Source organism: Oncorhynchus mykiss, chromosome 7, assembly GCF_057628025.1.
Source record: "Oncorhynchus mykiss isolate SJ-2025 chromosome 7, ASM5762802v1, whole genome shotgun sequence".
Taxonomy (NCBI): Eukaryota; Metazoa; Chordata; class Actinopteri; order Salmoniformes; family Salmonidae; genus Oncorhynchus; species Oncorhynchus mykiss.
In genome coordinates this window covers 56604507-56630876 of record NC_143028.1, presented here as the reverse complement: position 1 = coordinate 56630876, position 26370 = coordinate 56604507, and the positions used below count along the sequence as shown (strand labels likewise).

At 42.4% G+C, this 26370-nt stretch overlaps 3 protein-coding genes across 34 annotated transcripts in view; all 3 read right to left on the bottom strand.

Annotated features, from left to right (window-relative positions):
- The window catches only part of LOC110528174 (disco-interacting protein 2 homolog B-A), an 88047-nt gene extending 82448 nt beyond the window's left edge, over window positions 1–5599 (bottom strand). For 2 of the 8 annotated variants that reach the window (XM_090241391.1, XM_090241392.1), the window contains exon 1: window positions 5320–5599. In XM_090241391.1, the coding sequence (XP_090097517.1) occupies window positions 5320–5404 (85 nt within the window). In that variant the 5' untranslated portion in view covers window positions 5405–5599. The remainder of the gene's footprint in view (window positions 1–5319) is intronic. The other 6 variants (XM_021610013.3, XM_021610014.3, XM_021610010.3 and 3 more) reach the window with 3 other exon arrangements.
- Window positions 5600–6630: 1031 nt separating this feature from the next.
- Window positions 6631–14952, bottom strand: LOC110528172 (cyclic AMP-dependent transcription factor ATF-7). Of its 20 annotated transcripts, none has more exons than XM_090241379.1 (13): window positions 14879–14952; window positions 13936–13997; window positions 13702–13798; window positions 13178–13305; window positions 12934–13080; window positions 12319–12476; window positions 12145–12238; window positions 11869–11988; window positions 11458–11628; window positions 10755–10814; window positions 10384–10572; window positions 10026–10131; window positions 6631–9864 (listed from the first exon to the last, which is right to left on the bottom strand). In XM_090241379.1, the coding sequence occupies exons 2-13, from the start codon at window positions 13981–13983 to the stop codon at window positions 9839–9841; spliced, it is 1344 nt and encodes a 447-aa protein (XP_090097505.1). In that variant the 5' UTR covers window positions 13984–13997; window positions 14879–14952; the 3' UTR covers window positions 6631–9838. The 20 variants fall into 20 exon arrangements, with proteins under 20 accessions (XP_090097505.1, XP_090097512.1, XP_021465679.1 ...); XM_090241386.1 differs by having other exon boundaries at window positions 6631–9808; XM_021610004.3 differs by having other exon boundaries at window positions 6631–9781.
- Window positions 14953–18942: 3990 nt separating this feature from the next.
- LOC110528171 (la-related protein 4) overlaps window positions 18943–26370 on the bottom strand; it is a 34528-nt gene continuing 27100 nt past the window's right edge. For 3 of the 6 annotated variants that reach the window (XM_090241367.1, XM_036983712.2, XM_036983714.2), the window contains exons 11-17: window positions 26170–26211; window positions 25271–25510; window positions 24833–24884; window positions 24562–24726; window positions 24239–24366; window positions 23930–24119; window positions 18943–23741 (exon numbers count right to left, since the gene is read on the bottom strand). In XM_090241367.1, the coding sequence (XP_090097493.1) occupies window positions 23358–23741; window positions 23930–24119; window positions 24239–24366; window positions 24562–24726; window positions 24833–24884; window positions 25271–25510; window positions 26170–26211 (1201 nt within the window). In that variant the 3' untranslated portion in view covers window positions 18943–23357. The remainder of the gene's footprint in view (window positions 23742–23929; window positions 24120–24238; window positions 24367–24561; window positions 24727–24832; window positions 24885–25270; window positions 25511–26169; window positions 26212–26370) is intronic. The other 3 variants (XM_090241369.1, XM_036983713.2, XM_090241370.1) reach the window with 1 other exon arrangement.

The following is a 26370-nucleotide window of genomic DNA, read 5'->3' as shown; positions in this document are numbered from 1 at the left end:
ACCTCCCAGTAATCTATTGGGTAAAAAAACACCAACGTTTCGGCATCACTGTGCCGTCTTCAGGGTCCCCAAACAATGACTCCCAAACAAAATTTACTGAGCCTTAGCAAATTGGACAAAAAACGATGGATACAGTATACAGTGCATTCGGAAAGTATTCAGACCCCTAGTCTTTGCCACATTTTGTTACGTTACAGCCTTATTCTAAAATTTATTCAATCGTTTTTTTCCTCATCAATCTACACACAATACCCCATAATGACATAGCAAAAATAGGTTTTTAGACATTTTTGCAAATGTAATAAAAATAAAAAACTGGAAAATCACATTTCCATAAGTATTCAGACCCTTTACTCAGTACTTCATTGAAGCACCTTTGGCTGCGATTACAGTCTTCTTGGGTATGACGCTACAATCTTGGCACACCTGTATTTGGAGAGTTTCTACCATTCTTCTCTGCAGATCCTCTCAAGCTCTGTCAGGTTGGATGAAGAGCGTTGCTGCTCAGATATTTTTAGGTGTTCAATCGTGTTGAAGAGGGAGTGTGTGTTTAGGGTCATTGTCCTGTTGGAAGGAGAACCTTCGCCCCAGTCTGAGCGCTCTGGGGCAGGTTTTCATCAATGAATACTATACTTTTCTCCGTTCATCTTTCTCATCGATCCTGACTAGTCTCCCAGTCCATGCCGCTGAAAAACATCGCCACAGCATGATGCTGCCACCACCATGTTTCACCGTAGGGTCCCTTGGCATTCAGGCCAAATAGTTCAATCTTGGTTTCATCAGACCAGAGAATGTTGTTTCTCATGGTCTGAGAGTCCTTTAGGTGCCTTTTGGCAAACTTCAAGCGGAATGTCATGTGCCCGCTTCAATCTGGAAGGTTCTCCCATCTCCATGGATGGGAGTTCTTGGTCACCTCCCTGACCAAGACCCTTCTCCACCGATTGCTCAGTTTGGGCCGGGCGGCCAGCTCTAGGAAGTCTTGGTGGTTTCAAACTTCTTCCATTGAAGAATGATGGAAGCCACTGTGTTCTTTGGGACCTTCGATGCCGCAGAAATATTTTGGTACCCTTCCTCAGATCTGTGCCGCGACACAATAGTGTTTCGAAGCTCTATGGACAATTCCTTTGACCTCATGGCTTGGTTTTTGCTCTGACATGCACTGTTAACTGTGGGACCTTAGGTCAGGTGTGTGCCTTTCCAAATCATGTCCAATCAATTGATTTTACTACAAGTGGACTCCAATCAAGTTGTAGAACCATTTGAAGGATGTACAATGGAAACAGGATGCACCTGAGAACAATTGAGTCTCATAGCAAAGGTTCTGAATACTTATGTAAATAAGGTATTTCGCTTCTTGTTTTTTTATACATTTGCTAATATTCCTAAAAACCTGTTTTCGCTTTGTCATTATGGGGTATTGTGTATATATTGATGAGGGAGAGAAATATTTAATGCATGCTGTGTGAAGGGAAAGCTATTATTATAGACCAGCACGGTGCTGCTGTCTCCAAAGATTTTCTATGGGGTTGAGATCTGGAGACTGGCTAGGCCACTCCAGGACCTTGAAATGCTTCTTATGAAGCCACTCCTTCGTTGCCCGGGCGTTGTGTTTGGGATCATTGTCATGCTGAAAGACCCAGCCACGTTTCATCTTCAATGCACTTGCTGATGGAAGGAGACTTTCACTCAAAATCTCACGATACATGGCCCCATTCATTCTTTCCTTTACACAGATCAGTCATCCTGGTCCCTTTGCAGAAAAACAGCCCCAAAGCATGATGTTTCCACCCCCATGCTTCACAGTAGGTATGGTGTTCTTTGGATGCAACTCAGCATTCTTTGTCCTCCAAACACGACGAGTTGAGTTTTTACCAAAAAGTTATATTTTGGTTTCATCTGACCATATGACATTCTCCCAATCTTCTTCTGGATCATACAAATGCTCTCTAGCAAACTTCAGACGGGCCTGGACATGTACTGGCTTAAGCAGGGGGACATGTCTGGCACTGCAGGATTTGAGTCCCCGGCGGCGTAGTGTGTTACTGATGGTAAGCTTTGTTACTTTGGTCCCAGCTCTCTGCAGGTCATTCACTAGGTCCCCCCGTGTGGTTCTGGGATTTTTGCTCACTGTTCTTGTGATCATTTTGACCCCGAGGGGTGAGATCTTGCGTGGAGCCCCAAATTGAGGGAGAATATCAGTGGTCTTGTATGTCTTCCATTTCCTAATAATTGCTCCCACAGTTGATTTCTTCAAACCAAGCTGCTTACCTATTGCAGATTCAGTCTTCCTAGCCTGGTGCAGGTCTACAATTTTGTTTCTGGTGTCCTTTGACAGCTCTTTGGTCTTGGCCATAGTGGAGTTTGGTGTGGGACTGTTTGAGGTTGTGGACAGGTGTCTTTTATACTGATAACAAGTTCAAACAGGTGCCATTAATACAGGTAACGAGTGGAGGACAGAGGAGCCTCTTAAAGAAGAAGTTACAGGTCTGTGAGAGCCAGAAATCTTGCTTGTTTGTAGGTGACCAAATACTTATTTTCCACCATAATTTGCAAATAAATTCATTAAAAATCCTACAATGTGATTTTCTGGATTTCTTTTCTCTCACTTTGTCTGTCATAGTTGAAGTGTACCTATGATGAAAAGTACAGGCCTCTCATCTTTTTAAGTGGGAGAACTTGCACAATTGGTGGCTGACTAAATACTTTTTTGCCCCACTGTAGGACTAGTCTACCTGGCCTGTGCATAAATGTAGGCCTATAAATGTCCCATTTGGGGATGTCTGATAGTATTTCTGATTGTCTTAATTTACTACCACTAATGAGCTGTGGAGCTTCTAAAAGTAAGTAAACAAAGTTTGTTTTTAGAATCAATTGACAGACAATAGTTCCTCAAAGTATTTTAACAATATTTTGAGCTCTCTTCCTTTCGATAACCACTTGGCATTAAAGGGAAAAATGTAATGCTCAGATCCAGTGGAAATGTCATACAAATACCTGATCACTTCTTATCCCTTGCACAAATAGCCTACAGCTGTGTCCGTCCCGTGCTCCCTGGCACGGGAAACTGTGAGGGACAGGAATATTTTATACAATGTTTCAAGTTTGCCAACATGAGTTTCTGGGCAAACCAGTTGATAATTGATACATTGATTCAAGTTCATTGCAACAAGGACATACATTGACAATGTGATTCATAGGATATTTATTTTTATCAGGATATTTTCTACCTGCAGGCTGCAATGTTTTTATCTGTCAGCTCTATGTAAGCTATTTTGTAACATAGTTGGCAACGGCAATAAAAGTTACTTTATCATTTTCATTTAGATTGCCTGTGGTTAATCTACATTCTATGATTTTGAGATACAAAGACTATTATAAAAAATAAATAAAACAGTTCCAGAAAAATGTGCATATTAAAATCAGAACTGGCACGCAGATTAGTAGATATGGTAAGATAAATTGACAGTCCAAATAGAAAAGGTTGCCGACCACTGGTGTAGCCCATTACAGAATCTGCTAAGGCAAGCAGCGGGAAAAAGAGGGTTGGGAATAGTTGTTTTTCTTTTGGTTAGACTTGATCTCCGGCTCCCTCGAGTAATTTGCATGTCTTAATTATTTAATCAAACAGCCTGCTTAAAGCATCAGACAAGCTCAGTACATATAGTTGATTTTATTAAAACACATAGGGTGTCTATATATTGAAAAATACACATTTAAAAATGTCAACCAATCAATTGGTCTAAAGAAAAGACTACTCTTGGTTGGCCAAGAGTATTTTTTGTCGGGGGCAGCCCTAGTAGAATTGCAGAAAATGAGTTTAAGATGTCCCCCCCCACTTCTAAAACCAAAGTTGCACCCCTGCAATAGGAAAATATGTATGAAAGGTTTAGTTCAAATCAAAAGGGGGGGATGTTAAAAAGTGATTGAATGCAAATGGATTTACCCTGTTCACACAGTGGGAGAGAGGGGAGTCAGGGAGAGAACTAACTGACTCCAGTCAGTCATTCACCAATGGTGTCTATTCTTCCCATACATACAGAACCAGTCAAAAGGTTGGACACACCTACTCATTCAAGGGTTTTTCTTTATTTTTTACATTGTATAATAATAGTGAAGACATTAAAACTATGAAATAACACATATGGAATATGTGGATGGTTTGGGATGAGTTGGACCGCAGAATGAAGGAAGCAGCCAACAAGTTCTCAGCATATGTGGGAACACCTTCAAGAAAACATTCTGGGTGAAACTGGTTGAGAGAACGCCAAGAGTGTGCAAAGCTATCATCAAGGCAAAGAGTGGCTACTTTGAAGAATCTCAAATATAAAATATATTTTGATTTGTTTAACACTTTTTTGGTTACTACATGATTCCATGTGTGTTATTTCATAGTTTTGATGTACTTACTATTATTCTACAATATAGAAAATAGTACACAAAGAAAAAATCTGGAATTAGTAGTTGTGTCTAAACTGTTGACTGGTACTCTACATCCTCTCCAAAGCCGAAACATAACATTACTAATCTAACCCCAGGCGCGTTGGAACCGCACAGCACAGAACCAGCAATACTGTGATTCACCAACTAAGTAGGAGACTTGCATTATACCATATTATTTCCTTTTCAGCATTGCCATTTGTCAAAACAAGGTGAAAGCTGCATTCCCACATAAACAAGAGAGTTTAGCAGTCTACCTTGTTGTAGTTCTATGGAACGTGTAGCATCACTGCAGCAGCACTATGATTTCAGAAACAGACATGTGAAGAGGGAGAGAGCTTTGACCTAATTTCTATGACAGGAAGAAAACCTGTATGGTCTCCTTGATATTGCAATTAACATGAAGGCAGTTTATAGCCTAGCGACTTGAGAAAAATGCACTGACTGCAAAACAAATTGGAAGATTGTTTTAACGTTGAGAGAGAGGTATACTTCTGGTGGTAAGTATTACATCCAGTCACGGGATATACTGTAGCATACGATTAATACTGTAGCCATATCAAAAGCCTCATCCAAAAAGTGATATCTCTATATATTGTCATTACTCAACAACACTATGACATTGCAGGCGAAAATAATAAAGACCAACACCTATGTTCTTAGGGCACTAACCAGCTAATTAAATGAAATTTCTAAAAAAGGAAGTCAGTGTTTTCATCCTCCCGGGCAACAGAGCAGCGCGAGCGAGTCGTGCCTGCAGCTCTCGCCACTGACACGGGACGGGTGTTTGTTTATGTTTTTATCTGGGACACACTCATAAGAGCATTTACCAGACACAACAACTCTTCAACTCTTTCTCCTTTCCCTGTCCCAAGCCCTTACCTTCAGACAGCTCCAAATCCAACTCCGCCAATTGGTCCCTGACCTCTTTTGGTAGTGCTGACATATCCACGCCTCGGCCCGCCATCGTTGCAGGAATAATACGGAGTAGTATGTAACAATCAAGGAAAAGTGGTAACACGTTCCTGAGTCAACGAGAAAAATCAGATATCAAGAAGTGGATTGTACTCCATCCTTGCGACTCCCTGACACCGCCATAACTGTGAGCGATGAACATCTCGCCAAAGGAATCTGTCACATGACCATGTTAATTGTTGTGACTGGAGCATGAGATCAGTAGACGGTCTGCTCCCCCTGGCGTTACTTTCTGGCAACTGAATGTAGAGCATTTTGTACACCACTAACTGAACACACAGGTAACTGCCAAAATAATGGAAACAGTTGGGGATGGGTGAAATGGGGGATACAACATATTTTGAAAGCAGGTGCTTCCACACAGGTATAGTTCATCCGCTAATTAATAATTTACATACCATCATGCTTAGAGTCATGTATAAAAATGCTAGGTAGGTCATGATTTTGGCTACCATGGCTATGCCCTGGTAGGATGATCATGCCACCTCCATAAGAAATTAAATTATTTTATGTTTTGTTGATGGTGAGGGAAGTGTTCAATTGGGTTGAAATCTGGTGACTGAGATAGCCATGGCATGGTTTACATAATTTATGCTCATCAAACTATAAGGTGGTCTGGCTCACACCTCACGGTCTTTACAGTCACACACAGGGGACTCTGATTTTCAAACATACAAAACATTAAGAATACCTGCTCTTTCCATGACAGACTAACCAGTAGAAAGTGATGATCCCTTATTTATGTCACTTGTTAAATCCACTTCAATCAGTGTAGATGAAGAGGAGTCAGGCTAAAGAAGGATTTTTAAACCTTGAAACAATGTTTAAGTGCCTTTGAACAGGGTATGGTAGTAAGTGCCAGGACAGGCATGTGGTAATGACTAGAGTGGTATTAATGGAAAGGTATCAACAATTACATGATTTCCATGTGTTTGATGCCATTCCATTCACTCTGTTCCAGAAATTATTATGAGTCGTTCTCCCCTCAGCAGCCTCCACTGGTACACACACCTCGTTTTCCGTGTGTGTACTTACGTACTCGGGCAACCAGTCCACTCGGGCCACCAGTTTTTGGCACCTGTGGCTGAGCACCCTGAGCCAGTACCGGATCAGACACCCCTTCTGCTCCTACTCTGTCATGGAGCTCTGCACCAAGGGGATAGGCACGCAGACAGAGATACTCAGCATGAAAATAATTAACCTGAAACCATTACATTATTTATTTATTTTGCTGGAGATAGTTTATTAGTTGAGACTATACACAAGTTCATTTCACCCGCCTTAAGGTGGAATACATATTTGGGAAAAATCCCTCAACACATTCTTAGAGACAATCAATTTCCACAATAGTTTGTAGAGGTTACACTGTTGAAGACAGACATTTCCCTCCTCTTGACAGAACATGAGGGGACTGGTAACATGACAGGGTGGAGAAGCTACAGCAATAAAATGACATTTTAAAATATTGATATGTTAAAAAAAAAATACAAAAAGATGAGGAAATAAACAATATGGTATTCCCCAAAGCTAAATGACAGTGGTAAAAACATAAAAGGACATCCCTCACTGACATTTCATGCCATATTCAAATTAAGAGTCTTAGAAAAGTGATATTCCAATAGACAGTAGTTTTTCAAATGGGGTAAAGCATCTGAGCCTAAGACATGATCTATAACTCAATATAGATGTTCCCTAATCCAGATATGCATTTTCTTTGATCACCTAGAATGTCAACCATTTTCATTGAATTAGAACCACCCATTCTACCACTGACTTCACTAAACATGCTTTGGCTAAACGCAGGAACATTAATATTGAATATAAAAATATATTGCACTACTTTTTCTTCAACTAACTTTAGCCTGGGTAAATGATTTATCTAATGAAGAGTTTGCTGATTATTACATAAAGTATAATCTAAAACCTAACCATTTCAAGTGTTACATTAGGACATTATCATTGTTTGCATCAGTCATTTGAAAAGCAGTATGTTAAAACCAGCGATAATATTAACAGACACCAGCACACAGACAGTGGTCTTCATCAGTGTCCTCTAATATCCATGCAGTCAATAAGTAGTTTCATACACGTTGCCAGAAAGCAGAATTCCTACGAGGTCAAAAAAAAGGCCAGACACGGACTGTATCCTTACTTTGGCTCACTCCATGACAAGGGGAAAACAATATGCACACACAATATTTCACACTTATTCAGCCCTAAAGATGATAAAGAATTTCCCAAGGATTAACAGCTGCATAAACAAGATAAATATGTAAGGAGAGATTCACTGTAGACAGGGGAGAGAAGAATTGGAAATAGACAACAAAAATTACATTCTTTGATCGAGTGTGTGTATATGTCACGGGTGTGTGAGTATGTACATACACTTCTATATACAGTTGAAGTTGGAAGTTTACAGCCAAATACATTTCAACTCAGCTTTTCACAATTCCCTGTTTTAGGTCAGTTAAGATCCCCACTTTATTTTAAGAATGTGAAATGTCAGAATAATAGCAGAGAGAATTTTTTATTTCAGTTTTTATTTCTTTCATCACATTCCCAGTGGGTCAGAAGTTTACATACACTCAATTAGTATTTGGTAGCATTGCCTTAAAATTGTTTAACTTGGGTCAAAAATTTTGGGTAGCCTTCCACAAGCTTCCCACAGTAAGTTGGGTGAATTTTGGCCCATTCCTCCTGACAGAGCTGGTGTAACTGAGTCAGGTTTGTAAGGCATCCTTGCGCGGACACGCTTTTTCAGATCTACCCACAAATGTTCTATAGGATTTGAGGTCAGGGCTTTGGGATGGCCACTCCAATACCTTGACTGTTGTCCTTAAGCCATTTTGCCACAATTTCTATTTTCTGAAGTGCACCAGTCCCTTCTGCAGCAAAGCACCCCCAAAACATGATGCTGCCTCCCCCATGCTTCACAGTTGGGATGGTGTTCTTCGGCTTGCATCTCCAAACATAATGATGGTCATTATGGCCAAACAGTTCTATTTTTGTTTCATCAGACCAGAGGACATTTCTCAAAAAAGTACAATCTTTGTCCCCATGTGCAGTTGCAAACCGTAGTCTGGCTTTTTTTATGGCGGTTTTGGAGCAGTGGCTTCTTACTTGCTGAGCGGCCTTTCAGGTTATGACGTTTTACTGTGGATATAGATACTTTTGTACCCGTTACCTCCAGCATCTTCACAAGGTCCTTTGCTGTGGTTCTGGGATTGATTTGCCCTTTTCACACCAAAGTACATTAATTTCTAGGAGACAGAACACGTCTCCTTCCTGAGCGGTATGATGGCTGCGTGGTCCCATGGTGTTTATACTTGCGTACTATTGTTTGTACAGATGAACGTGGTACCTTCATGCGTTTGGAAATTGAGCCCAAGGATGAACCAGACTTGTGGAGGTCTACAATGTTTTTTTCTGAGGTCTTGGCTGATTTCTTTTGATTTTCCCAAGATGTCAAGCAACGAGGCACTGAGTTTGAAGGTAGGCCTTGAAATACATCCACGGGTACACCTCCAATTGACTCAAATGATGTCAATTAGCCTATCAGAAGCTTCTAAAGCCATTACATAATTTTCTGACATTTTCCAAGCTGTTTAAAGGCACAGTCAACTTAGTGTGTGAACTTTTGACCCACTGGAAATGTGATACAGTGAATTATAAATGAAATAATCTGTCTAAAAAAATTGTTGGAAAAATGACTTGTGTCATGCAAAGTAGATGTCCTAACTGACTTTCCAAAACTATAGTTTGTTAACAAGAAATGTTGGGAGTGGTTGAGAAACAAGTTAGTGACTACTACCTAAGTGTATGTAAACTTCCGACTTCAACTGTAGACAGTGACAGTGCATCCAAGCTAGGATCAATCAGAAAATGGGCCCAAGAGGCAGGACTACTCAGTCTGTTCAGTGATTATCATTGGCTGTGAGGCTATCAAGTGTGTCCAAGGTCATAGAGCGTAGGATGGAGAAAGATGGGGAGGGGAGTGAGAAGTACTATCAACAGGTGGAATTTCAGATTTCAAATCAGGTCCCTTTCTCTCTTTCAATCTCTTGCACACATCATTGTGCCAGTCCAGCCTCGTAAAGCCCAATGTAGAGTTCTTACTGGCTCCCTGCGCCTGCTCATCATCTGGGGGCCGGCTGCGGCTGTGTGGCCATGAGGACCCCTCCCTGCTGGGCCGCCCCCATGCCGGCCAGGACCGACATGGCTACTGCCTCAGCCGCGCGGACGCTCAGCCCGTTGACGGTGATGGCCCCAGGGCTGGGGGCAAGGGGCGAAGGCCCGTGCTGGATAACCGGGGCTGGGGAACCCATAGGCTCAGAGGGGGGGTCCCTGGAGTTCTCCTCTACTCCTGCAGCTACAGACAGAGAGAGAAACATTCACCCTTAAAGAGAGGTGAGAGGCAAGCAATAGATTAGATGGATGAGTTGGAGGTTGATCCTGGATTGATGGATCGGTAGGTAGGTAGGTAGGTAGGTAGAAGTACAGGTTGATGGAAAGGGGACAGATATATTAGAGCCTAAATTAACAATCAAACAGATGGAGTGAATGAAATACTTGTGTGATTGATAGTTGATTCATGCATGGTTTGTCGACATTACCTACGTAGGCAGACTTCTTCTGCATGGCAGTGACAGGGCAGTCTTTGTGGGCCAGCAGCAGCTGTTTCAGTTGGGTCACCTCGTTCCTCAGCAGACCCACTTCATTCTGATAGAAACAGAACACATCACACAAGACAATTTACACACAAAGTTGTTCTCAACCAATGATAAGCATACAATAACACCGCATGGGCAGGAGAATGATATTAGCGATCCTACCAGTATAATACAATCCCAGACGGGTTCAATGTTTTAAGTTTGCCTTTCTTTGCTGTTGTAATAGCCCAGTTACGGTCTATTGTAACTGACTGTAATAGACAGTCTAGGTCCAGTTACGGTTGTAGGGCGGTAGACTCACGGTCAAAGAAACATTCATGGTAGCCAGGTCCTCTGCCTTCCTCTCCAGAGAGCCAACCCACACCTTGCGTTTCTGTCGGCAGCGAGAAGCCGCCGCCCTATTCCTCTCCAGGAAGCGCTGCCTCCTCTCGTCTGGGTCAACCTCCGCACCCCGCCGCCTCCTACCACCTGTGGGCTGGGCTGGGGACATCTGGGGAAGATGGGAGGGGAAGGTATTATACACTCTGGACTGGGTGTGTATGTATGAGAGAATGAGAAACAATGCCAGAGTGCACAAGAGTGTGAGCTTGTGTATGTGTGTGTGTGTGTGTGTGTAAAAGTGCATTTATTTTCATGTGTATTTTAAAGTGTTTCCATGTATACGCCTCTCACCATCATGTCCTCTGAATGTAGACTATACCCAAATGGAGAGGAGGAGCCACTGCTGGTTTGCTGTGTGAGTATATGTAAATCATATAGGCATGAGAGTGTGCCTGTGCATATTTTAACTTAATGTTTGTGCACAAAAGTTTGGCAAATACATGCAAGCGACATGAGATCTAAGAACAAGATCTGCAATTTTATATTCCATTTTGTTGGACTCGAACGATACCTTTCCATGTGCGCACTACACAGAAGTATCGCTCGAGCCCAAACAAATGGAATATAACGTTGCGGATAAAGTTTGGAATGACAACTTCATGGGTACAACATCTAAAGACCTGCATCACTATACTGAGAGCATTGCAGTACTAAAAAGGAAGTATTTGGGTGTTTTTGGAACCTTTATTGTAGTCCATATCTCTTATCAATACCTTTAGTTTCCAGCATATTTAATCTACAAAACATGTTTTGTAACAGCTTTTGGTTTGTTCAGTGTCCTTTCTAGTATTTTGATCATTTCTGGAGTTTGTCGGCCATTGCCACTAGCCCTCTAGGCTTTTCAAAGGGGACTCCTCACATCAGTTCTAGTATAAACTCCCCTCTAGTGACTGGGCTGCAGCCCTAACAGAGTGTAACAACCAGGGAGAACAGAAGCCTTTAGCAGATTCCACCTGACCCTTAGGTATTGTGTGTGTCAGTATGTGTGTGTTACCTGTGGCTGTGCGGGAGAGGGTGTGTCAGAGTGCTGCGAGGGCTGCTGGCTCTGTTCATGTCTCTGGGGGACAATGGGGCTGGAACCTGCCCCCCCTGGGCCCTCTCCAGCCCCGTTCTGAGCCCCTGGGCCATGCTGCTGCTGTTGTTGGGTCAGCGCTGCCTTCAGCCTCTACAGAGAGTGGGAGGGATGGGGGGACACATAAATGTCATACAGACATCAACAACCTGCCTTCCTAGGGTTGAAAATCTACTGGTAATTTACCAAAATGACCACAAGTTTCAGTAACTTTAGTAATAAACAGTTAACATTGCCTCCCTTTGCCTTCCACTGCCATGGGTATGGGTAGGCCCACTGATATTTATTTCTTAACTGCGTGTGTGTGTCCCTGCCGGTGCATGCGTCTCTCACCATCTTGGCCTCTGACTGTAGACTATACCCAGATGGGGAGGAGGAGCCACTGCTGGTCCCACCAATCGGAGGGCCTGGAATCCCAGGGATGTTGGGCACCAAATTAAACGGCCTCGCCAGCTACAAATTACACAGGAAGGGACAAAATAAGAGAAGACAAAATAACACCTGCTAATGACCTGGCATTATCAAGACTTTCATGTTCATTAGACATTACTACTTTTACTCACAATGCTGATGTAAAAAGGGCATTATAAATAAATGTGATTCACTCACAGATATGACCGAGGTCATATTTGGGCTGGGGAGGAGAGGGACTGTCTGTCCGTTGGGGAGATGCATTACCAGCGGGAAGGAACCTGTCGGAGAGCTGAGAACAGGAGATAGATTAGTATAAATTAAATAGACAGAGAGAACACAAACAAAGAGATCTTGGCAGATTAGACTCACCCCAGTTGTCTGTTGGAGGGCGGGGTTTGTGTGATGACAGAGGTTGGCGAGGGCAGAGTCGGGTGCAGGGGGTCGTAAACAAGGTGAATGGGAAGGGACCCTGGGCGTACAATAGTTGGCGTGGGGGCAGAGCTCACCACCGGCCGTGGAGGAGTCTCCTGTCAACACAAATCTCATCCAGTCAGACAGAAGCTGCATTTGCACAGACAGCCCAATTCTGATATTTTTTCCACTAATTGGTCTTTTGACCAATCACATCAGATCTTTCAAATCAGGTATTTTTCAGAGCTAAACTGATTGGTCAAAAGACCACTTAGTGAAAAAAAGATCAGAATTGTAAACACAGCCTGAGAGAAACTCAGGTGAGAGTTGGACACTATAGGCCGCTGAGGTGAACCCACTAAGAGGCCCACTAAGTTTCAACTTTTTGCTGACATCTTTACTTGCCTCACAGCTAAGTGATTAATTTGCAGCCTCTCTTTGGCCACGACTGTTCCCTTCGCTCTCTCACTCAAATTACCATGCAAACTTGACAAGAGGAAAGTATACACAACAATTATCTGTTCAACCATACACCCAGTTCACCTGGACCACAGGTTGTACCTTTCCTCTCACCATTGGCTCTTTGCTGCTGTCCGACATGCTGGAGGTGGAGTCAGGACTGCCTGGGGGGGAGGAGTCAACCTCCAGAGGCCCCTCATCCTCTTCTTTCACCCCAGAGGGGGTCTGTAGGGGTGGGGCCGGAAGCTGGGGGGCCGTGAGCTGTGTGGGGACCAACAACCAGACACACAACATTTATCAGTCGGTCAAACTACGTGTTTAAAAATCGAACCCATCATAGCCCCTCCACAATCCTCACCGGGTTTTTGTTCCTTTGGTCATCCTCATGGGCCTTCCGGAACTCCTGCTCGAAGGAGCTGGCCAGCTCGTTGAACAGACCCACCTCCTCACAGTTCTTCAGGAAGCGGGTGGGTGTGGGGGTCTGGTCTAGTGAGAGAGAGAGAGAGGGGAGAAATTGGCAACTTCCGGATGTTGCACACCGCATTCAGCCAATCAGGTGGCAGCAGTCTTGTTTACTCTAGTCTGCAACATCAGGAAGTAGCATTAGCCAGTCTAGCATGGTGGTAGAACCATTACAGCGAGTTAAGGAGGAAACCGATGCCTTTGCAGCCTGAATGGGGGATGTTTTATGGGGGACACGAGTGTATAGCCAGCTGGGCTGACTGCGTCGACACCAAGATGTAGTACGACATCAGGAAGAACTACGCCCTCTAGGGGTCTTGGTGCGAGTGTTTGTTTAATAGCTAGTCAAAAATATGATCTAACATATAATTGCTTTATACAGTATAATTGAGAAATGCTGGGAATGCTAGAGGCAAGCACCTGCAATGATGACGGAGTCAGTTCTGGCAGGACCAAATTTCAGGGTCATCTCATGCTTGTGTTTGTGGACCGATAGATGGTCTTCATTAGTAAATCTCTGTGTACAAAGATAACACAAGACACAGGTGATAGACAGCAGATGGCTCCTGAAATCCAAGATATGTAAAAAGAGGTGAAAGAGTGGGGGGAAAAGAGAATATGGGATGAAGAGAAAACGAGGGAAAGAGACCTTACCTGGCCACAGCCTGGGGCGGTGCACACAAAAGGTCGATCGTCCCCCATCTCACACAAAGAGCCTGCAATAAAGAGGTATGGGAAAGGAAGAGAATGGAACTGTGTTATTCTGTCTGGTTTTACATCTAGGTAATAAAAAAAACGGTCTGTATTGGACAATAAATTAGGGTTAACAGATATATTCACATAAATAATGTTCATTACTTCCAATTAAAGTACTTTGTTTACATTACATAACACAAAGCCATGTTAATTATCTTGGTGTAAAAAGTTAAATACATAACGTTGACTAGCTATCTAATGGTAAAATACGCCTACTGGTTAGCTGTCCTAGGTAAATGGCCTCCTTTCGGCTAACTGTCAACAAACAGCGCAGTCTCAGCACAGAAACTAGCTAACAGAAGCTGCTAACAAGGTAACGAACTAGCTAGCTAGCCATCTTGCCCCTTCCTTGTTAGCTAGCTAGCCATGGGCCAATGATTACAACAGCACTTTAAGTTAACGCTAGATATAACGTTAGCAAGATAATGTCAGATAGGATGAAGAACGGACCACGTTATTCAATATCTGACAGGCTATTAGCATTATCACCAGATTGTCTGCTGTACTGTCTGTACCAAACCATCAGCCACCATTGGCAATCACGGCCGAGCGAATTTAAAGGGCTTCTTGCGGTCGCTGTTATTGCTAAGCTAGTTTATTGATTTTTTTCAGCTAACTTGCTAACGCCTTGCCATAGAGGATAACGTTACTTACTGTACACAACACCCAGTCACACAGGCTAGCTAGCTGGCTAGGGCACTGACAAAATTTGAGGCGCGTCAAATAAGTATTTCAGAATGGGGAAGGTAAATGTGACAGAAGGTCAATTGTTCCACGACAAAGTATTTTCGGTAACATCTTGATATCTGAACACGAGCAAGTCTAATGTTTACAAACTCACCCAACGTCCCTGGCTAGCTACCTATCCGCTGCGGTGAAATAGCGCGAGAAGTGAAAATATTCAATTTCTTACGTAACGGGATGGCTGAAAAAAATCGAATACTACAAACATGAGGCTTGAATGCGTCCTCTAATCACCTCCAAAGACTGAGAGACCTGCAATTGTTTTTTCATGACACTTTCATCTAAATATAACATATTGTATGTTTGAGGTAAGTGTAAGGTACACATCATGGTATATATGATGGCAGAATATTTTCTACTTGTGTAAAATTGCAATCCCTATGGTATCCATGCAACAGATGGCATCAAATCTGTCAAAAATCCCCTAACTACTTTGTTTATATACACTCAATTCACATACCATATTTGAAATCCTAAGCAACCAGTCAATACCATGTGAGAACAAGCCTTTCTCTAATGAGGATTTTCAAGATCCAAAGAATGACATGAGTCAACTCACTGCCTTGTCATTTGTTGGCGATTGAACCAGTTTGACCCTTAGCCAGATCAAGGTCAAACGAAACACAATACCTTGCTCTTGTTAAAGCTTTTAGAAACAATTTTAAAAAATCAACAAAAATAGGGGATCATAATTTATGACCAATGCTTGTTAAAAAAAAACTTTGATGCAAAACAGTAAATAAAACATCCCCAAAGATGTAATAGCGGTTTCCTCCTAAGCCAATGTCACAGATCGTAACAGTTAGAGTCCAAAGTATGCATCCCAAATGGCACCCTATAGAATAGAATGACTTAATATTTCTCTTTTTAAGAGGAAAGATACTCTGTAGCAACAATATTCACACGACAGATAAATCAAATGTCACATGCTTCGTAAACAATGGGGTGCAGACTAACAGTAAAATGCTTACTTACGGGCCTTTCCCAAAAATTCTGAGAAAAAGAGAAATAGAAAAATAACACAAGGAATAAATACACAATGGGTAACAATAACTTGGCTATATACAGTTGTGGCCAAAAGTTTTGAGAATGACACAAATATTAATTTCAACAAAGTTTTCTGCTTCAGTGTCTTTAGATATTTTTATCAGATGTTACTATGGAATACTGAAGTATAATTACAAGCATTTCATAAGTGTCAAAGGCTTTTATTGACAATTACATGAAGTTGATGCAAAGAGTCAATATTTGCAGTGTTGACCCTTCTTTTTCAAGACCTCTGCTGCTCTGATGTTTTTCCTAGAGAGAAGTGGCTTCTTTGCTGCCCTTCCTGACACCAGGCCATCCTCAAAAATTGCAATTGCAATTCATCTGATCACTCTTCATTACATTTGGGTGTATATGCAAATTGCCATCGTACAAACTGAGGCAGTAGACTGTGAAAATTATTATTTGTGTCATCCTCAAAACTTTTGGCCACGACTGTCCACGGGGTACCAGTACTGAGTCAATGTGCAGGGGTACTAGGTAACTGAGGTAGATATGTACATATAGGTAGGCTTAAAGTGACTAGGCAACAGGATAAACAGTAGCATATGTGAGTCAAGAGTTAGTGCAAAAGGGGCAATGCAGCTAAATAGTCCAGATAGCTATTGGTTAACTAACTATTTAGCAGTCTTATGGCTTGGGGGTAGAAGCTGTTCAGGGTCCTGTTGGTTCAAGGCTTGGTGGATAAGTGCCACTTGCTGTGTGGTAGCAGAGAGAACAGTATGACTTGGGTAGCTGGAGATATTGAACATTTTTAGGGCCTTCCTCTGACACAGCCTGGTATAGGGGTCCTGGATGGCAGGAAGCTCAGCCCCAGCGACGTACAAGATACATATCATACATGGTATATAGAAGACACATGACTCAATGTAATATTTTGAAAGCCACGCTGATGCTAGAACAAAATTGTTAGTGGCACTTGATTTTGAGAGGTTAAGACCTGAGTCTGCAACATGATGGCACAGTGTACAGTTGGAAATTTGGGAAGCATATCAAGCAAGATCAATATTTATGGACTGCACTCATGCAATGACAAAACAATTACAGTGGGGCAAAAAAGTATTTAGTCAGCCACCAATTGTGCAAGTTCTCCCACTTAAAAAGATGAGGCCTGTAATTTTCATCATAGGTACACTTCAACTATGACAGACAAAATGAGAGAAAAAAATCCAGAAAATCACATTTTTAATGAATTTATCTGCAAATTATGGTGGAAAATAAGTATTCGGTCACTTACAAACAAGCAAGATTTCTGGCTCTCACAGACCTGTAACTTCTTCTTTAAGGGGCTCCTCTGTCCTCCACTCGTTACCTGTATTAATGGCACCTGTTTGAACTTATCAGTATAAAAGACCTGTCCACAACCTCAAACAATCACACTCCAAACTCCACTATGGCCAAGACCAAAGAGCTGTCAAAGGACACCAGAAACAAAATTGTAGACCTGCACCAGGCTGGGAAGACTGAATCTGCAATAGGTAAGCAGCTTGGTTTGAAGAAATCAACTGTGGGACCAATTATTAGGAAATGGAAGACATACAAGACCACTGATAATCTCCCTCAATCTGGGGCTCCACGCAAGATCTCACCCCGTGGGGTCAAAATGATCACAAGAACGGTGAGCAAAAATCCCAGAACCACACAGGGGGACCTAGTGAATGACCTGCAGAGAGCTGGGACCAAAGTAACAAAGCCTACCATCAGTAACACACTATGCCGCCAGGGACTCAAATCCTGCAGTGCCAGACGTGTCCCCCTGCTTAAGCCAGTACGTGTCCAGGCCCGTCTGAAGTTTGCTAGAGAGCATTTAGGTGATCGATCCAGAAGAAGATTGAGAGAATGACATATGAAACCAAAATATAACTTTTTGGTAAAAACTCAACTCGTCGTGTTTGGAGGACAAAGAATGCTGAGTTGCATCCAAAGAACACCATACCTACTGTGAAGCATGGGGGTGGAAACATTATGCTTTGGGGCTGTTTTTCTGCAAAGGGACCAGGACGACTGATCCGTGTAAATGAAAGAATGAATGGGGCCAAGTATCGTGAGGTTTTGAGTGAAAACCTCCTTCAATCAGCAAGGGTATTGAAGATGAACCGTGGCTGGGTCTTTCAGCATGACAATGATCCCAAACACACTGCCCGGGCAACGAAGGAGTGGCTTCGTAAGAAGCATTTCAAGGTCCTGGAGTGGCCTAGCCAGTCTCCAGGTCTCAACCCCATAGAAAATCATTGGAGGGAGTTGAAAGTCCATGTTGCCCAGCAACAGCCCCAAAAAATCACTGCTCTAGAGATCTTCATGGAGGAATGGGCCAAAATACCAGCAACAGTGTGTGAAAACCTTGTGAAGACTTACAGAAAACGTTTGACCTCTGTCATTGCCAACAAAGGGTATATAACAAAGTATTGAGATAAACTTTTGTTATTGACCAAATACTTATTTTCCACCATAATTTGCAAATAAATTCATTAAAAGTCCTACAATGTGATTTTCTGGATTTTTTTTCTCATTTTGTCTGTCATAGTTGAAGTGTACCTATGATGAAAATTACAGGCCTCTCTCATCTTAAGTGGGAGAACTTGCACAATTGGTGGCTGACTAAATACTTTTTTGCCCCACTGTATATAGTTTGACTCAATAAATACAATGCAAAGTGTTTATTCACATACATGTTCCGGCTTGAAATGATACAACATTCACCAAACAAGTGTGTATATGTTCCTGCTTCCACCACCATTGGGCTTGCACACCTTTTTATAGGAGCTGTCATGTTATTGGAGCAGCGTATTCAATTTTCAGCATTGTCATGAGACTCAAAACATGCGTACACACAAGGTCTACAAACAGCCTCCATATGACCAAATCATACTTATTTCTTAGATGTTAGAGGACCTTGTCTGCTTTCTGGTTGTTATAAGCTTTTGGAAACTCATGACTGATACACCCCCACCACGGCACATAATTCTGTATTTCACGTGAACAACACATTCAATGGGATTACGAGCACCACGCATTTCTGCCTTCCCACTAAACCTGCCCTGCTCAAAATGAAAGTGAATTTGTTACTTTTACTTTGCAGAGAAGGAAAAGCTCAACATTGAGAAGGCACTAGAATTTTGGTTTGGCCTGAAACTTTTATTTGGACATGAAGAAAGGAGACTGTTAAAAGTATAACTGGTGGACACACACACACACACACACTTAACACAGATGTCGGGGACAAGACCACAGAGCACCGCACACAAAACATTTAGAAATACACAGACGGCAAAATCATTGCAAGCACAGGACCCAGAATCAGCATCTAAGGCAAAAACAAGAAATATTTGTACTTTATTATTCTTTTAAGTTTTTGTTCAGACATCTATTAAATCAGTAATTCAGTGTCTCACATCCCACCCTCGTACGTTACCATGTCCCAGCTGCACCCCCTCCAACGCCTTTGTCCCAGCAGGGAAGTGCTACAAAAACTAATCAAAACAGTTAAAGAAAAATAAAACCCTATTCCTGTAATAATTTCAGCAAACCTGCTAAACACCTTTTCTTCAATGTAGACATCTAAAATGATTTTACACCTTACAGGATTAAGAGATTATTTTCAAACAAAAGTTAGTGCATTTCATTCGACAACACCACTAGCTGCTCTTAACTTAGCCATTAATGGATGTAAAAATATAAAACAACATAGGCCCAGTGGTTAGATAGATAACATGTTACTGCACTGCTAGCATCCAGGCAGTGCACCGAATTTTCACTTTACCCAAGTAGCAAATCAGATAACAGTTTTGGAAATACTACACACACACACATTTTGGGAAAAAGACACAAAAAAAATTAAATGCATTGAAAGAAAAAGGGTACATCAGAGTACATAAAAAAACTAAAGTCAAACTGAGGAACTCTTTCAAAAGATTTACTCAAATCTAAAATGTGCTTACTAATAGAGGGATAAAAAAAAAAAAACCTGACCAAAGATTAGCCTTCTAGGCGCAAAGTCTGTACAAGAACATTCAGACCACCTACACAAGTGGCCTTCGCTCAAATAGGACTACATTAATCAAGCATAACTGGCCAATCAAGAGACAGGGAGCATTATCAATTAACTGACAGCTTTTCCGTCCAACAGTAGGAGGGTTACGAGTTCTCCACATCCCACCCAGAAACAGTTGTGTTGGAGCGAGTTCCCAAGGTTGTCTTTTTGCCTGCTTGACTTTGGTCTGGATCATAGAGATCACAATGTTGTATCTGTGCCAATGAGGCCATCTCCATTTAAAGTAGTCAATTTTCTTCTGATATTGGAAAAAAGTGTAAAGCTAAAATTGGCATTTTACCACCAGCTACAGTGTTGAAGTCTAGAAACAAATCTTGAGTAATTCATTTATTGTAGCCGCTAGTTGGCGGTCAATGCTCTGATAATTGGTTGATTGCTCCCAATCCATAGGAATCCCCACCCAGTTGACTACTTTAAAATGACAATGTCCATGCAAAAAAAGTTATTTTCACATAATTATCTCTATACATTTATGGTCTGGATAGTGTTCAATCCATTAATACACAAAGGCTGAATTATGAGTTTGCAAGCGCATAGAAAAGGAACAGATCTGAAGGTTGATGCTCCCCATGTCAAGTCAACTCTCCTAATATTACGCAAACTTCCATTTTTCAAACAATGGATCTGTACGGAATTTAAAACAATCGTGAGATATGCATTAAAATCTTCAATCAAAAGAAAACTAAGACAGTAAAGAGAAAATCCAAAAGTGAAATGTACAAGGGAAAAAAGCAGCTAAATCATAATCCTATGAGTTAGCCAGACACCAAAACTCTAATATCCGACAGTCGCTCTGCCCTCAACCCCATCCCAAAATAACGTGACTCATCATTATCACCCTTCAGAATCTCTGCTCAATGAATCAACGGCAACATTGAAAAAGGATAACCCCAAAACGGACATGATCAGAGTTCGACAGCATTTCACGGACAAGAAAACAGCCCTCTGTACACGATAAGCACTAAACACCTACCAACACCACACCTGGAAGTCTCCACTGGCCACCCCTAATCTCATACTGGGACAGGTTCGGTACTGCATGTTATCACCACACCTGGAAGTCTCCACTGGCCACCCCTAATCTCATACTGGGACAGGTTCGGTACTGCATGTTATTAACTCAAATTGAGAAGTCAGAACACTAACCGGACTCTTGCTGGGGAAGAACTTTACTGACAAATTTATTTTTAAAAAGTTTAAAAAAATAAAGTTTATTTGCATTAAAAATGTAAAATTCCAGTGATCGCTGCTCTAAACCAGTAAGCTCCTTTATAGATTAATTCCTGATGCCAACAAATAAGAGAATGAGAACTGAGTACGTTTACTTGACTTCAGAATTCAGGCCATTTTAAAATGAGCAAGCTCGAATACATAGTACCAAAGACTAGTTTCATGCTTGGGATCCCATTACTATTCTCTAAAATACCATCTAACCTATTCTACATGATACAAGAGCTACCAAAATGCATGGCAGACTACTCTGGAACATGTTGCACAGATATGATGGCATGTTGAAATGGCCAGATATTTGGGGTGGAAAGGTTTCTATTTGATGATAAAGACCACCTGTTCCATCAAGACATAAATAGGAAGGTATATGTTAACGCCGGTATCCTGCATTTGACCACATAGGTACAATTAATTAGACATATTAATACAACAGGTTAAACTTTTATGAAAGACACAAATAATTAAAACTACTCTTCTTAAAATGACAATCAGCAGTTGAAACAAAGCGTTCTCCCTACCCTGTTACAGTAAAAAGCTGAGGGATGGGGTTGGAGAAATGTAACAGCTCAAATTCATAGACTGAGCTATGGATGCATAAAAATGACAGTTGTAACCATGTTTTGAGGCTATATAGATTTAGTCTGCATTTACTTTGTTTACAAACATTGGAGTAAAACAGGCTTATATTTTGGGTTCTGATGGGGTATGACAGTGGAACAAAGCTTCGATACTTGAAGAATCAAATTGGTACATAAATTAATAATAGGTCCAATAATGAATGTAGCAACTGCAGACTGCCCCTTTAAAAAGGCTACGTATAAAATGGTCAAATTCATGATAACTGTGAACGTGTCAGGTGTCTACAATGCGAGTGCTGACTGCCTCAACTACCAAATACCTTCACTAAGGGAAGACTCCTCCCTTTCTCATGAGCTGTTACCCATGACAACACTTCCTGATCTACTCAAATCCCAACCAATGGATTGGTGGGTCATGTTCATAACACACTGTAGCAAACCACTTAAAAAACATTTTAAAAAAAACTTAAACCACTTAAAAAAACAAAAGCAAGCAGTTCATATAGGAAAACTTCTGAGAGTACCTTGCGCCTACTGAACTTGAACCTGGATGGAGAGATTATGCACTAATGGTTGGCGCAATCGTCATTAACCAACCAAAGCATATTTTAACTAAACAGGATTGGCAGACAGTTGGGACCAACAACTCAAACATTTAACCATATGTTTCAAAGTAATAGGACATGGAGTGGAAAATATAATTCAGTGACCGACAGCCTGACTATCCAAACTTTTCCCCACATTTGCACGGTATCCAAGCACCATTATCGTAAAGGTTTTAATGTCCTACTCAAGCAAGGGTATACCAAAAGTGTCCATCAACCGTGAAAATAAAATCATTGATTCTAATAAATTAATATTTTCCCATTGATTCTGAACACAAAATAATTCCAGACTCTTGGCTGACAGGTATCCAAGACTGTTTCTTCACCTAAAAGAAAATGCAGCTTGACAGGCTTCCCAAATCACTCTATCTCTCAGAACAGTTCAAAACAGGCACTTCTCTAAAACCATGTGGCCCTCTCGCTTCCAACCTACATAAAAACACATTTTATGAACTATCCTTAGCCCTTTGCCAAAATAATCACTTGCCAACCCCTCCAACAACAAATTGCATCATATGTATCAACTCATAACGATGTCATATTGGTGGATGTCCACATCTTTTGCTGTGTCGCATGACAAGATTTGCTAACAGCTCTTTTCTTTTCCTTTTTTCCCCTTTGCAACTACCAGTATTCTGGTGGTACAAGGCATTACTGTACATTTGTCCCCCATCCCCCACTGACAGAAATCAAATGAACATAGATTTAGCAGTGGAGGGCCCAGCCTTCAAGCTAACCAAGGTGAGGCAGCATGTAAGCATCTCTCGCTATTCTTTCAAACAAGTCCTTCAGTTTATGATTTGTAACACTCGTGTCGGCCCCCTCTTAAAATGATTACCGCTTGCAGTCTTTCCTAAACAAAGGTCAGCGGATGTCCGACCGAGCTTCAGGGGGGTCTTTAAGATGAAGACCACGAATGTGTTCTTTCATCCAATAACATACATATATATACACATATATATATATATATATATATATATATTTATCTCTTTACATATATATACACACACACACGTATATAGATTTGTGTTTGTTTTTCTGTTAGTCTGTTGGTTGTTGTTTAAACTACTTTGGTGACCGGGGGGGAATGTTCTGTTCCTTCCCGCTCCGTCTGGCCCAGCCCTGGGGGGAGATGCGGCGGCTCATGGACGCACCTCTCTGCTGATCCCAGTACTTTAGGCCCATCCCTCCGGATCGGGCAGGGCCATTAACCCCACAGTATGAGCCAAGGGGATCAAGGCGGGGCTGGCCTTCTCCAGGCCGCTCGGGTTTCTCAGGCCTATCCCCATCGCTGCTGGAGGAGGTGGCGGGCTCGTCGGCCTTGTTGACCCGCAGTTCACGCAGGGGTTGGCTGGCTGGGGAGGTGGGAGGGTTTGGGGAGGTGCTTGGCGCTGGGGGCTGGGTGGCAGGCCGCTTGCACATCTCAGCATAGCTCAGTTTCCTTGACTCCTGGTTGGATGGATGAATAGATGGATAGGCAAAAAAGAGAATAGTGGAGGAGAGAAAATAGACATAGGATGACTAGGGCCTGACATCTCTTCATTAATCTCTATTTAACCAGTTATGTTAACTGACAACATTCTATCCAATGCATTATGTATCCAGTGAAATCCACCAGGCAGTGAGTGAAGTCTTACCGGTGCAGGTGTGGTAGTGGCGGGAAATGGTGTTGCCGTGGAGATGGACTGACTGTGGGTGGGCGTAGGTTTGGTTGCAGCGGCGGGCTGTGAGTGGGTTGGCAGAGAAGAGGGTGGTGTGGGGGGTGGAGCCATCTCTTTTTGGACATGAGGCTCAGGCTTCTCCACTTTCTTCACCAGATGAGCAACACTGCACAGACAGGAGAGGAAAAGGTTACCAATAAGGTTCATTTCCAACAGTGAAATCATGTTGGATCATCAAAATCCCTACAGCAGATCTTTTCGCCGTAAGCCAGAGGTAAACCATACCTTGGAACAGGGGGCTCCACAACCAGAGGGGTGGGGGGTTTGTGGGCCGGCACGACCTGACTGGGCGCACTCACAGCCTCCTTTTGGGCACTAGCAGGAGGGGCCACAGACTCCTTATTCACATCAGGCTGAAAATAAGAGAAATGGACATAGTTGACTTAAGAGGGGTGAAAGACATGACGTTTGGCTGAGAGACTAACTACAGTAAGAGGAATGTAAGAGTTGGGATTAAGTTACAGACCAGACAAAACAGTTATTATAGACCACTTCTTCCTGTCACATCAAGTGGTCAGGAGGCAAAAACTAACAGGGTTTTTCCTCACCTTGTCGCTGGTCACCTTGAGGCCTCGAACCACATCAGACATGCGAGTCTCTAGCACGGGCTCTCCCTGCATGCTGACCACACACCCAGGCAAAGGAGGGAAGTTGGAGGTCGCCAGGTCAAACTTGGGCTGTGGAACCTTTATCTCGCTCAGAGGGATGGGCCTCTGAACACCAAAACACAGAAGACACACATTTGACCATGTGGGTGAGATAGGGGGTATAAACCACACTAAACATGGGATAGAGGAAATTAAATGGCAGAAAACTGACCGTGATCCTCTCGTCCTCTCTCTTCCTCCGCATCCCTCTGTAGCTGCCTCTCCTACAACAGATAAACATGTTACACAGCATAGAGATGATCATAAGCAAACATGTAAGCGTTTCTGTTGGGGAGGCTTTGGATGGCCAAGATAGACCCGTTTGAACCCTCAGATCTCATAATCTTACCGCTCATCGGGTCAAGTGTAGAGACTAGTGACTTTTGGGGGGGGGGGGGTAGATGGATGGAGAGAGCGAGAGAGAGCGGAGTGGAAAAGGCAAACCCAAAAGTCTTCATCACTTAGTTTGAAGCACCTCTATGCGCATCGATTTGTCATCACTGGGTCAAAGCCATTTGATAAAGCCCAACAGGGACATGATCACATTTCATGTATGAGCAGGTTGTTGGGTGTGTGGATGGATGTATGAAGGGGCTCTGTGCAGACTGACCTGCCCCTGCCAGCAATGCCCAGGTCTCCATTGGGCATCCCCTCTGCAGCCAGTGGCAGGGTGTCCCTGAGGTTGGGGGGCACAGGGCCAGGCTCGGGGGTGCTACCCAGGGGAGCCCCTGCCGCCCGGGGAGGAAGAGCGCTGGAGGGGCCCGACAGGCAATCCACCAGGGGGGATACGGGGGTAACAGAGGGAGGAGGGGTCTCGTCACATGGCCGGGGCTGGCTCTTCGCGTGGTTCCTGAGGAAAGGAAGATCAGTCAGTCATATCAACTTAACGAACTCAATCGCTCAAGCATAAATGCCATCTATCGTTCAGTCTAACGATATGATCACAAAATAACTAGAGGGGTTCCAGTATGATTCATGCAGAGGATGATGAGGACAGGACATTAAACATTAAGATGGCAAATGAAGGGGATTGTAAATATGCTCCTGTATAGAATACTATGGGAATAGTTTTGGTTTGCTCAGCACAAGCTGAGGGTAATGAACTTGCTGGATCCCATATTCAAACACCAAATGTAAATGTAATTCATTTTATTTTTTTATTATTTTACTTTTAGATTTGTGTGTATTGTTGTGAATTGTTAGATACTACTGCGCTGTTGGAGCTAGGAACACAACCATTTCACTACACCCACAATAACATCTGCATGTGACCAATAAAATTTGATCATAGTGTCATTTGTCACTTACGCTAGCCATCTAAAATATCAGTTGAGGGTTGCCATTCACCACCATTCCCAGGGACACCCCAATGTAGCATTACATGGATGGTTTAAAATCGGGATTAACATCGTAGCTTGTTAATGCGTATGTTTTTAGAATGACACTGGATGAAATGAAAGTGTGAGAGAGCATCAACTGATGACATGATTGATATCTGATAATTTATACCTGAAGGCATTGATTACATTCTTTCTAGAATAGAGGGGGACACTGTGGGGAGTAAGAGACAACCAGTTATTTATGGCAGCAGAGCCCAAAAAACAGTCTTGCTTTGTTGATGAACATAAATACCATTATGTGCACTAAATTACAGTGTCTGTTCAATTACAACAACCATCCTGGTGCTAGTCAAACTGGCTTTTTAAAACA